Source organism: Cricetulus griseus, chromosome 6 (genome assembly GCF_003668045.3).
Source record: "Cricetulus griseus strain 17A/GY chromosome 6, alternate assembly CriGri-PICRH-1.0, whole genome shotgun sequence".
Classification (NCBI taxonomy): domain Eukaryota; kingdom Metazoa; phylum Chordata; class Mammalia; order Rodentia; family Cricetidae; genus Cricetulus; species Cricetulus griseus.
This window is the reverse complement of record NC_048599.1, coordinates 12,487,071-12,499,339: the sequence shown is the minus strand read 5'-3', so window position 1 is coordinate 12,499,339 and position 12,269 is coordinate 12,487,071. Positions and strand designations below refer to the sequence as shown.

The window sequence follows — 12,269 nt, the reverse complement described above, 5'->3', positions numbered from 1 at the left end:
GTGGAAATGTAATGCTTATCATTGTAAGTGAAGGTGAGTACATGATTCCACTTTTATTTAAGTAGAGTAAGAGAGGCTTTGCACTAATGGACATCAAAGACTCTGGATTTAGAAAATGACAGTTGGTAGCAGTTAAGAGCACTACTGCTCTTCCAGAGAACCCAGGTTCAGTTCCCAGCACCCACATGGCAGCTCACAACTGTCTGTAATTCCAGTTCCAGGGGATCTGACACCCTTACACAGGCATACATGTAGGCAAAACACCAGTGTACATAAAATAAATAAATAACTTGATAAGAAAAGAAAATGACAGAGTTCTGTATCTCTTCTTCCTTGCCCTTATTTCCATTAAATACAGTTTCTTTGGCCAAAAATTTTGTATTCATACATAAAAACACTGATACTAATTTTTGTTTGTTTGGTTTGTTGTTTATGTTTTTCAAGAGGGTTTCTCTGTAGCATTGAACCCTATCCTGGAACTCATTCTATAGACAGACTGGCCTCCAGATCATTGAGGTCCACCTGCCTCTGAGTGCTAGGTTTAAAGGCATGCCCCAGAACTGCTTTAGTACTTGGGGAGAACAAAGCAAGGTTGTGTGACACCACCCGCGCGCGTGCATGTTCCCTTATGCTTTAGCTAGCTCACGGTGGCTTTCCAAGAGCTTTTGAGAAAATAGGAAGACTGTTGTTCTTAAGGGTCAGTAACCTGTGCCCACAGGTGTCAAGGCTGGGCAGAGCCAGAAAGTGCTTTTCCCACTGCCTACAGTGAGACTCTCCTAGGACATGTGGGTTTAAGACAACTCTTAGAGATCTAGGGCTGTCCAAATAGAACTGTAAAGGACCTAGAGCTAAGTAGTAGAGCACTTCCCATTACTACTACTTCCAAATAAAAAACACATACTGGTTTAATTCTTTTTTTTTTTTTTCTTGATGGTAATTTATGTGTATGAGTGTTTGTATGTCTGTGTGTGTACACTGTGTGTCTACCTGACCTGCCAAAGTCAAAAGAGGCAGGTTCCCTAGAACTGAAGTTCACAGATGAATGTGAGCCACCACATGAATGCTAGAAACAAAACCAGATCTGATTATAGGAGCAGCCAGTGTTCTTAACCACTGAACTGAGCTCTAGCCCTCCCACGTTTTAATTTAATTTAATTTTGTTAATTCAGGGTCTCACTGTATAGTCCTGGCTGCCCTGGAACTAGCTATGTAGACCAGGTTGGCCAAGAGCTCAGAGAGTTCTGCCTGTCCCAGCCTCTCCCTAGTGCTGGGATTAAAGGTATGTTCCACCATGCCCAGCTTTTATGCTATTTTAAAAGGAGCTGACATCTATTTTACCTGTTTTTAGGAGGGTCAGGTGTGTTCTGTTCTAGGTGATACATAAGTAGTCACTCTGATTATTGAGATGGTATTTTGTTGGTTTTATTATTTCAGAATCCCAGCAAACCTCATTTTAATCACTATATGTTTGAAGCAATATGCTTATCTATAAGAATAACCTGCAAAGCTAACCCTGCTGCTGTTGTGAACTTTGAGGAGGCTCTGTTCCTAGTGTTCACTGAAATCTTACAGAATGATGTGCAAGGTAAGCTAGCAGAAGTCTCCCCTTATGTGATATGTGAAGAGACTGGGTGCTTATAAAATGCTGCCCTTCAGACCTAAGCCCTGCGTGCTGCAGTAACAGCTCTCTTTAATTTCATCAACAGAATTTATCCCCTACGTTTTTCAAGTGATGTCTTTGCTTCTGGAAACACACAAAAATGATATCCCGTCTTCATATATGGCCTTGTTTCCTCACCTCCTTCAGCCAGTGCTCTGGGAAAGAACAGGAAACATCCCTGCTCTAGTGAGGCTCCTTCAGGCATTCTTAGAAAGAGGCTCAAGTACAATAGCAAGTGCTGCAGCTGACAAAATTGTGAGTCGGGGTCATTTTTAAATAACTTTAATTATTGAAGATAATTTGCAAAAAACAAGGAATGGCAGGTTTTTAAATTTTCTCCATGAAGTAAGTTCAATAAAATGAGATGATTAATAGGAATGGTAATGTATGATCTATTGATACCATTATTTGGTTATTATGTCTATAATGGAAAAATAAGAGCCAATAGTATAACTTCAATGGCTTATTATAGTAAGAGGGTGTGTCATCTTCAACCCTTTTACAGTTCAGAGATAAGAACTAGAAATGGTGGGCATGGTTGCATGCACACACACAATAATCCCAGAATTGGGGACATGGAGGCAGGGGGATTAAAAGTTCGAAGTCATCTTTGGCTCCATGTAGCTTCTGCCACATGATTCTCAGTCCACCAGTAAGAGCAAGAGAGTAAGACTAGTTACACTGTTCAGTAGTGGCCCGTTTCCATGCTAGCAGCCTGTTAAACCTATACAGTAGTCTTCCCTGCCTCTTTGAATGCTCATTGTTTGATCTGGTTTGTTGCAGCCTGGATTACTGGGTGTCTTCCAGAAGCTAATTGCATCCAAAGCAAACGATCACCAAGGCTTCTATCTTCTCAACAGCATAATAGAGCACATGCCTCCGTGAGTCACATTAACCTCTGTACATTGAAGCAAAGATTGTTTTATGCTCCTAAAAGACTGGGTTGATATGTATGCTTCTCTTCGGTTTTTAGTGAGTCAGTTGACCAATACAGGAAGCAGATCTTCATTCTACTGTTCCAAAGACTGCAGAACTCCAAGACCACCAAGTTTATCAAGAGTATGTGTTTCATTTGGAAATGCTTTGAGAGTCTAGTGGTGGGCAAATTTTTATCAGTCATTGTTATATATAAAATATCTGAAAAAAATGTGTGTGCCCAAATACTGTTTGAAATGCATTATGTTCCAAAGTTTGGTTTGTGTCAGTTTAGGGAGAGACACACGTTTCAGTAGAAACAGTAACTGTGATACGGACAAGAAGGTCTCTCTCTCTCTCTCTCTCTCTCTCTCTCTCTCTGGGGTTTTTTGGGAAGCAAGTGTTAAACTGATAATACATAGATTCCCCTAGCAGATTTCAAGAGAAATATCTTTCAATTTCAGTGAAATCCATTGCTAATACTCTATCTTCTTTCCACAGGTTTCTTAGTGTTTATTAATTTATATTGCATTAAGTATGGGGCATTAGCATTACAAGAAATATTTGATGGCATACAACCAAAGTAAGTTGTGGCTTTGTTTATAAGCAAATTATTTGACCATTTAATATAAACCCGTGGGTGGGTGCTGGCTTGTTGTTCTGGTTTGGGGATAGTTTTGGGTGGTTTTGGAAACGTTCCTAGACATAGAAACGCTGATCATGTCCTGATTTCTAAAGTCTCTGTCTTCTGGCATTCTCCACAAAGCTCAGAATCTACAACGAGACTCTCTCAGAAAGAATAGCTCATTGGAGCCATGCAAAGAATGTGTTTAGTAGTCTGACCTTTAGGGCAGTGGGATACTAACAGAGAAGAGATAGAGGACAGCTGTTAGAAGGTGAATCATGTTAAGAAAGTATCCCCAAGCAGTACAGATTGACATTAAAAATCAATTATCTTGGAAAGTAGTACAAGAAAATACAGTTTCTAGTAGTAGGAGATTGTGGGAATATCTGAAGGTTATGTGCTGTCCCTTGGCACCTCTTAACGGTGAGCAAAGCGTGTCCTCTTGGTGCAGAGCAGTGAAGGCCCCCACCTTTGATCCACTTTCTATACATAAAGAATAAGGATTTTGCACCATTTAGAATGTGAGAGTTTTTACTTCCAGTTTGTTGTCAATAACTCATATTCAAGGAATGGTCAAATGCACTGTTAGCGTTTATGTGCTTACAGGTGTTTAAGCATTAAAGAAAGATGCGAGCTCCTAATCAAGAGCTCTCACACCTGTCTATGCCAGTGTGAGAGCTTTTGTATCTTAGCTCCTTTCTTCATTTTTCAAAAATTTCTTGAACAACGTTTTAAAAATTTTTTTTGATAATTTTTAAAAATTGATTATGTGTACAGTGTTCTGCCTGCATGTATGCCTTCAGGCCAGAAGAGGTACCAGATCTTATTACAGATGGTTGTGAGCCACCATGTGGGTGATGGGAATTGAACTCAGAACCTCTGGAAGAGCAGTCAGTGCTCTTAACCACTGAGCCATCTCTCCAGCCCTATTTGATAATTTATGAGTAACGTTTTAAGTATATATAATTCTTTCTACCTGCCCTGCCCTGCCCCCAAAGCTTACAGTAACACAGCAGTGTTAATCAAGATCCCATAGCAAGTCGGTTGAGGCAGTAGTACTTTATTTCATTCATACAAAATCATTGAGTAGAAATAACATCTAATTATTTCACTAAGTATAGTGCTTGTGTGATATTGAGTAGATTTGTTTCGCTTTTATTAATAGGATGTTTGGAATGGTTTTGGAAAAAATCATTATTCCAGAGATTCAAAAGGTATCTGGAAATGTGGAGAAAAAAATTTGTGCAGTTGGCATAACCAAATTACTCACCGAATGTCCACCAATGATGGACACAGAGTACACCAAGCTATGGTGAGTACTCCCTTCTGAGAGTGTGGGCAAAGTTTCCTTCTCTTGGAGGATGGGTTAGACCTTAATTCTTAATTAAAGGGAGAAAATGTTTATAGGCCCTTGGAGAGTCTGATCTAGAGGATCTCAGGCAGTGATACAGACTTGTGATCCTCCTGGCTCTTCCTTCTGAGTAATCCAGCTGCAATGACAGGCTTGCACAGTTATATACAGTTTATGTTTCGTGGGGTTCTCTCTTGTTTTGTGTTGGTATATGTGCATGTACACATGTATGTGACCATACACGTGCCTGGGTTCATTTCCACAGCAACCCGAGTTGACCTCATTATTGAGGCTTGTCTCTTGGTGACCCTGAAACTGCTAATCCCACCAAGGTTGCCATACTGCCTTGTCTTTTTTTTTTTTTTTTTTTTGGTTTTTCGAGACAGGGTTTCTCTGTGTAGCTTTGGAGCCTATCCTGGCACTCGCTCTGGAGACCAGGCTGGCCTCGAACTCACAGAGATCCGCCTGCCTCTGCTCTGCCTCCGAGTGCTGGGATTAAAGGTGTGTGCCACCAACGCCCAGCTCTGCCTGTCTTTTTTTTGGGTCCTAGGAATCGCTGGTTCTCACCTTTGCACGACAAGCACCTTGGTCGATAATGTATCTCCCTAGCCATTGTATTCTGGGACAGATTGTTACTGTGTAGCATAGGCTGGTCTGGAAACCATAGCAGTCTTGTTGGCTTCATTTCCTGAGTTGTGGGATTTAAACAGCCTGTGCCAGGCTGTTTTATTTCCTGTGCTTTTCTCTCATTTTTCTGACCCAGGACTCCTTTGTTACAATCTCTCATCGGCCTTTTTGAGTTGCCGGAGGACGACACCATTCCTGATGAAGAGCATTTTATTGACATAGAAGATACACCAGGGTACCAGACTGCCTTCTCACAGCTAGCATTTGCTGGCAAAAAGGAACATGATCCTGTAGGGCAGATGGTGAATAACCCGAAAATCCATCTGGCACAGTCACTTCACAAACTGTCTACTGCCTGTCCGGGGAGGGTAAGTGTCTGTGCCATTGTGGACTCTGATTCTTGGGGTCGACATGAGAACAGCAGCTATTTTTGTTGGGATTCTAGGGAAAGCTTTTTATTCTTTTTAAAGAATGAACTTTAAAAACTGTAACATGCTGTATGTGGTTGATTACACCCTTAGTCCCAGCACTCAGGAGGCAGTGGCAGGTGGATCTCTTGAGTTCTAGGACAGCCAGAGCTACACAGACAAATCCTATCTCAAAAAATAACAAAACACAGCAACAACAAGAAACCCCTGTAACATACTCAAAAGTTAAGTAATTGTTCATGGATTCAGTCTAATACTGGCCATTTAATTGCATTTAGCTAGTCTTTCAGAGATTTGTACTATATGATAGGTTTTGTTTGGTTTTTTTCCCCACGATAGAAACAATATGACAAACCCTGGTGTACCCAGATAAAATAATTGCCAACATTTTGTCAATTACTTATTTTTTCACTGTAGTGAGTTTTAGAATCAGTACACATAGGACTAAAGATGTGGCTCAGCAGTTAAGAGCACTTCCAGAGGTCCTGAGTTCAATTCCCAGGCACCATATGGTGGCTCACAACCATCTGTAATGAGATCTCTTCTGGCCTGCAAGATTCATGCCAGCAGAACACTGTATACAAAAAAAAAAAAAAAGGCTTAGCCAACCAATAAAATAAAAATTTTTTTGCCAAGCATGGTTGAGTAGATGTACCCTTTTAATCCCAGCTGAGATGGGTGGGTAGCTGTCAGTTTGAGGCTAATCTGGGATACATAACAAGAATTTTGACCATAAACTAAAAGAACATAAAAACCCTTTATCTACTCAGGAGGCAGAGGCAGGTAGATCTCTGTGGGTTTGAGGCCAGCCTGGTTTACAAAGTAAGTTCCAGGACAGCTAAAGAGCACTGTAACAGAGAAACTCTGTTTAAACAAACAAAACAACAAGGAAAAACAAACAAAAAATCCTTTTATCAACCATAGCACTCCTAACAGTAAATTTTCTATGAGTCTCCTGTGTATGTGTGTGAGTATGTCCAGTCATTAGGTCATAGGGTAATCGTGATTGTTTTTTTCAGAGGCCATCTACCTTATTTTTTGAGACATTTGTAGAGGTCTTGGGGCTACTTGTCAGTTCCACTGAGTGAGTCCTGGGGATCAAACTTAGGTAGTCATGCTTGGTGACAAGTACCTTTACCCACACAAGTACCTTTCACTCACCTACCCCAAACCTAGCCATTTTGAAGGTATGAAGTCAGTTGAGTTATTTTGCCCTCCTTTGGACAGGAACCGGGACTGGCTGCCCTCCCCCACCTGGTGGCAGCATCCATTCCAGCCCTTTTGTCTGTGCACGCCAGCCTCCAACTCCATGTGTTTTATTTCTATAGGTTCCCTCAATGGTGAGCACCAGCCTCAACGCAGAAGCATTGCAGTACCTTCAAGGCTACCTGCAGGCAGCCAGCGTGACTCTGCTGTGAACTGCTTCTTCCTGACCCCATGGGCCCAGGATGGTTTCTTAGGAACCATGTGGACTCCTGAGCACAGCTCTGCTGAAACATTACAGGTTTTTCAACCTCTTGAATTTGTCACAAACTCCATCTTACAGAGGATAGTAAATAACTGCTGTAAGCAAATGAGGTGTTTGTGTTGATCATCAACATAACTGGTAACTTGTCTCGTTGTGGCTTCATGGGACAAGTATTTACAATGCCATGTTATGGCCATGGTCTGTGTTGAGCATTTGCACGGTTTGGATTATTTCAAATTTATAGCAGACCTTGACTGTGGAGACTTCTGTTTCTAAGCCTTTTTTGTTCTGAAGCTCATATTTCTCGTCCTTTGTACTATTGTTTCTTATAAGCTTTTATTGGAAATGTGTCAACTCTCCAAGCAGTGCACATTTCGTAGTTGAAGTCTGTAATCAGCAATAAAAACACAAAATGTGTATCTAAGAGCATCTTCAGGACAGGATTTTGGTGCTTTGATAAAATGAAGAATTTCTTTAAATCCACTTTTCCCTCCTGTACTCCATAAAATTCCAATTTTTTTTAATGATTTAAACTCAGGTTGGCGGTTTGTTTGTTTTGTTTTGGTTGGTTGTTTTTTTTTTTTTTTTTTTTTTTTTTTTCTCCCACAAGCAAAGCAGCCATTCATACAAATTTGGGACTTGTCCACAAAAGTTTGTTCCTGATTGTTGCTGTGAGAAAAAAAGCTGCCTGACATCATAGGCTTGGTGGTTAGAGTAAGGCCAGTGGAGCAGTGTTGTAGGATTAGAGAAGCCGCACTATGGTTCCTGCTAAAAAGAACTGTCCATTTGTTGTATTTCACCTAGAATTTTTTTGTAGGCACAGCCCAAGCAATATTTCTTTCATTTTTTTAAAAATGGAAGTTATAGATGGCTTTTACAAAATGATTATTTAGCTGGGTGTTGGTGGCACACGCCTTTAATCCCAGCACTCGGGAGGCAGAGGCAGGCGGATCTCTGTGAGTTCGAGGCCAGCCTGGTCTACAGAGTGAGTGCCAGGATAGGCTCCAATGCTACACAAAGAAACCCTGTCTCAAAAAAAAAAAAAAAAAAAAAAAAAAAAAAGATTTATTTCATTCATTGTGGCTTCTGGGGATTGAACTAGGATTTTTTCAAGTTTTCGAACTGTTTGGTCGTGCTGAACCATAACCCCCATCCCATGTATACCTTTTTTTTTTTTTTTTTTTTTGAGTCTAACCCGTCTTCCTATGCATGTTTTGTTAACATTGCCTCGTAGGTTTCAAAACAATTTTAAGTTTCCTGATATTTTATCTTTGTGTATGCACCCCTTTGTTTATTAATGTGCACCACCTGTGTGCAGGTGCTTGTCGAGGCCAGGAGTTGAAATAGCAGTCTGTGAGTGTCGTATTGTGTCATGGTGGGAACCAAACGGAGCTCCTCTAAAGGGGCAGCTTGTGGTCCTAACCACTGAACCTTCTCTCCAGCTTCTATCTGATGTGTTTAGGTTCCACTGATGGTGCTGATACTGCTCTTTATGCAGCAGTGAAAACATTTAATTTTTAGTATTTCGGCATTAAAACCTTCTCGTTTGTTGTTTTTGAGATAGGGTCTCCTATGAAGCCCTGACTATTGTGGAACTCTAAAGGTCCACCTGCCTCTGCCTCCTGAGTATTTTAGGCATAAACTTGAAAAAGACAGTAAGGTGGGAAGATGGCAGTGTGGGGTGTGTGGAGCTCACTGAGTCCTTTAATCTTGGAGCACAGATTGCACAGGTGCAGCAGCATGTTGTGGGAGACATTGGGTTCCACTCAGAACTAACTGATAAAATTCAGTTTTTCTTTTCTTTTTTAAAGATTTTATTTATTATGTATCCAACATTCTGCTTCCATGTATATCTGTACACCAGAAGAGGGCACCAGATCTCATAATGGATGGTTGTGAGCCACCATGTGGTTGCTGGGAATTGAACTCTGGACCTCTGGAAGAGCAGTCAGTGCTCTTAACCTCTGAGCCATCTCTCCAGCCCAAAATTCAGTTTTTCCTTACTCAATTTATCTTTATAAACAGAGCACATGTGTTTTCGGGTTGTTTCTAACAGGGAGACTACTGCTTCTTCCTCTTTGAACTCTTATCAACTACCTTGTCTAGTTTTTCCGCTTTGTTTGTGTCTACTCCTTGGAGCGCCTGTGGAGGTCAGAAGACGGCTTAGGGGACTGTGCCGTTTTTTATGCCAGGTCCAATGGTCAGACTCATGTCCCGGGTTTACACAGCAAGTGCTTTTCCCTACTATACCATGTTCACTTGGCAAATTTATTGTACTTTATTTATAGCACATGTGTGTAAGCACGTGCCCACCACAGCATCTGTGTAGATCTCTCATAATGTTCAAGTACTCAGAATCAACTCATGTCATCAGGCTTGGCTGCAGGTGCCTTAACCTGCATTTCAGTTCATAACAGTAGCAAGATTAGCATTGTGACGGAGCAATAAAGTAATTTTATGGTTGGGGGTCACCACAGCCTAAGGAACTTTTTGGGATGGTTGAGAACCACTGCTGTGGGCTCGTTTACATTTGTTTTCATAGGGCTCTGTTTGCCATTCTCCAATACAGGGTCTAAATCTGGTTGTAAAGATAGGGCTTCGTGGTAGAACACTTACCTACCCTGCCTGGCTTCCATCCCTAGCATGGCAAGGTTTGGGGAACACAGACAATTGTTAATGGTAGTTTGGGTTAAGTCTGTACTGGCTGTCAACTTTAACAGGTGACTTGGCCTCGTAATTGTGCTTTCCTGACAAACAGTTGTGGTGACATTCACTTTCAAGCTGAAAGACAACTAATGCACACAAGAGCTCTGGAAGCAGAGGACCTGAGGGAACGCAGCACTGAAAGCTGCTGGTCCTTGGTGTGTATGTGTTGGTGGCCAGGGCAGGCTGTGGGTGGAGCTTACTGACCACTGCCTTCCCATCTTCCTGATGCCACAGCCTCAAGCCAGGGCCTCATATACACAGAGTAATGTCAGCGTCCCTCATAGCTGCCTCTGGATCCATTCTCCTTCTGATATGTGATGCTATCTTTTTAACAAACAGACTTTTTGTTTTGTTTTGTTTTGTTTTGAGACAGGGTCTCTCTGTAGCTTTGGATGTCCCGAACTCGCTCTGTAGACTAAGCTGGCCTTGAATTCATAAAACTCCACCTGCCTCTGCCTCCCAAGTGCTGGGATTATAAAGTGGTACCCCATCAACACTCGGCAAATGTAATTTTTTTCTTTTATTAATTTTAATTTTTACATTCCCATCCCAGTTCCCCCTCCTCTCTTCCCACTCCCCCACTCCCCCCTCCTCCTGTCTGCTCTACAGAAAGGGTAAGGCCTCCCCTTGGAAGCCTAACTATTTTCTTTGAAAAAATGTACTGAAGCAGTTTCCCACTAAACATGATGGAATTGGCCATTTTCTCTCCAACTGGCTGATCCTGTGATTCTGTCTCCACCCCCCAGTTCTGGGGATTATAATTGTTTTACCCCCAGAGACAGCTCCCAGCCCTGGCACTTTGCTAGATTACTCTCCTAGACAGACGATAGTCAGCACACACTGTCACCTGTCAGCAAAGGCCCATAGAACAGCAATAGCCAGCAATGCTCCTGCCGTAGACCAAGAATACCACACTAGGGCATCCTGAACCTTATTTCAGGAGCAGTCTTACACATAGTAATTCCTGGAGGTGGAATTAACACCAGTCTTGATCTTAACCCTAATGCTGCACTCATGGGCTATTCTTTCATTAGCTTTTTTTTAAAAATGCTGCAAAAATCAAACACAAACTTTCCCACCAGACTAACAATGACAAACCCTTTGTTGCTCCTTTTTTTTGTAAAGAAAAATGGGTATTCATATATTACGGACAACATGCTTAACACTTAATGCAACCATTCCATGTGTGCAGTGAAGTTTATCAAGTGCTTCCCGTCTTCCACATTCAGCAAGCATTTCTAACTTTGCTGCCCTTTTATTTACATCTATGGCCAGGGCTATGTGTGGTGGCATCTGTGTGGAGGTTAGAGGACAACTTGTGGGGTCCATTCTGTCCCTCCACCCTATGTGTCCTAAGTATTGAACTCAAATTAGCTGACTTTGGAAGCAAGGACCTCTATCAACTGTGCCGTCTTTGTGAGCACTCTGCTAACTTCTGTTATGCTGTGAAAACAAGGATTTAGCCCACATCTGCTTCCTGTTTTAGCTTGTCAGGCATATATATATGCCTGACAAGCATATATACTGTGGAGAGGCAAGAGAGCCACCAGGGGGTCCAAGGCAAGCTAGAGATAGAAAGCAGGACCTTGACTCAAATAATGGGGTTCCTTTGTTGTTTTTGGGTTTCTCTGTATAGCTCTGGCTGTCCTGGAACTCACTCTGCAGACCAGGTCAGTCTTAAACTCTGCCTGCCTGTAAAAATATATGATTAAGGCACTGGTTGCTCTTCCAGAGGTCCTAAGTTCAATTCCCAGCAACCACGTGGTGGCTCACGACCATCTATAATGAGATCTGGTGCTCTCTTCTGCCCTGTAAGCAGACATGCAGGTATAACACTGCACACATAATGTTTTAAAAAATTTATGATTAATCTTTATGCCGGTCAGTGCCTGCCTTTAATCCTAGCACAAGAAACCCTGTCTCAAAAAAAACAAAAACAAAAACTTTGTGTATATTTGTGTGGAGAATGTACGTGCCCTCAGAAACTAGAAGTGTGTCGCACAGTTGGGTCACTGTGTGGGTGATGGGAACTCAACCTAGGCCCCTCCACCTCTTCTGAGCCTGTTGACATTCATGAAGTGTTCAAATCCATGCTCCACTGGAGTGCAGGCACACATAAATCGTAATCTCAAGGGTTCTCTAGCTCATCAGAAACCATGAGACACATCTGCAGCAGAGGCAGAGGTTGTAGCCCTGAAGGAGGTATGCTAAAGTGCCCTCTTCTGAAATGGTATCACTAATTTAGGAAAACGGGGCTCAGAAGGCTCCACCCACTACTCCCTGAGAATCTATAGGCAGGTAATGGTTACTGGGGGGTTTTCTTCCATTGTGTTTCGTAAGCCTTGTTGGTTTGAATCAGACCAACATGCTCCTGTATCTGGGTGCCCAGCTAGTAACAGTCTGTGTGCACTCACAGGGAACTACTGGCTCATGGCAGTTTTTTGTTTTGATGATAAAACATCAAAACACTGCATTCATGTTGAATATCT

At 41.9% G+C, this 12,269-nt stretch overlaps 1 protein-coding gene across 2 annotated transcripts in view; it reads left to right on the top strand.

Moving 5' to 3' along the window:
• Positions 1-7,553, top strand: part of Cse1l (chromosome segregation 1 like) — a 42,665-nt gene extending 35,112 nt beyond the window's left edge. Inside the window, exons 18-25 of one of the 2 annotated variants that reach the window (XM_027423372.2) lie at positions 1,435-1,585; positions 1,707-1,915; positions 2,444-2,541; positions 2,634-2,719; positions 3,077-3,158; positions 4,366-4,512; positions 5,315-5,546; positions 6,935-7,553. In XM_027423372.2, coding sequence (XP_027279173.1) covers positions 1,435-1,585; positions 1,707-1,915; positions 2,444-2,541; positions 2,634-2,719; positions 3,077-3,158; positions 4,366-4,512; positions 5,315-5,546; positions 6,935-7,024 — 1,095 coding nt within the window. In that variant the 3' untranslated portion in view covers positions 7,025-7,553. The remainder of the gene's footprint in view (positions 1-1,434; positions 1,586-1,706; positions 1,916-2,443; positions 2,542-2,633; positions 2,720-3,076; positions 3,159-4,365; positions 4,513-5,314; positions 5,547-6,934) is intronic. The other variant, XM_027423371.2, reaches the window with a different exon arrangement.
• The last annotated feature ends 4,716 nt before the right edge of the window (positions 7,554-12,269 follow it).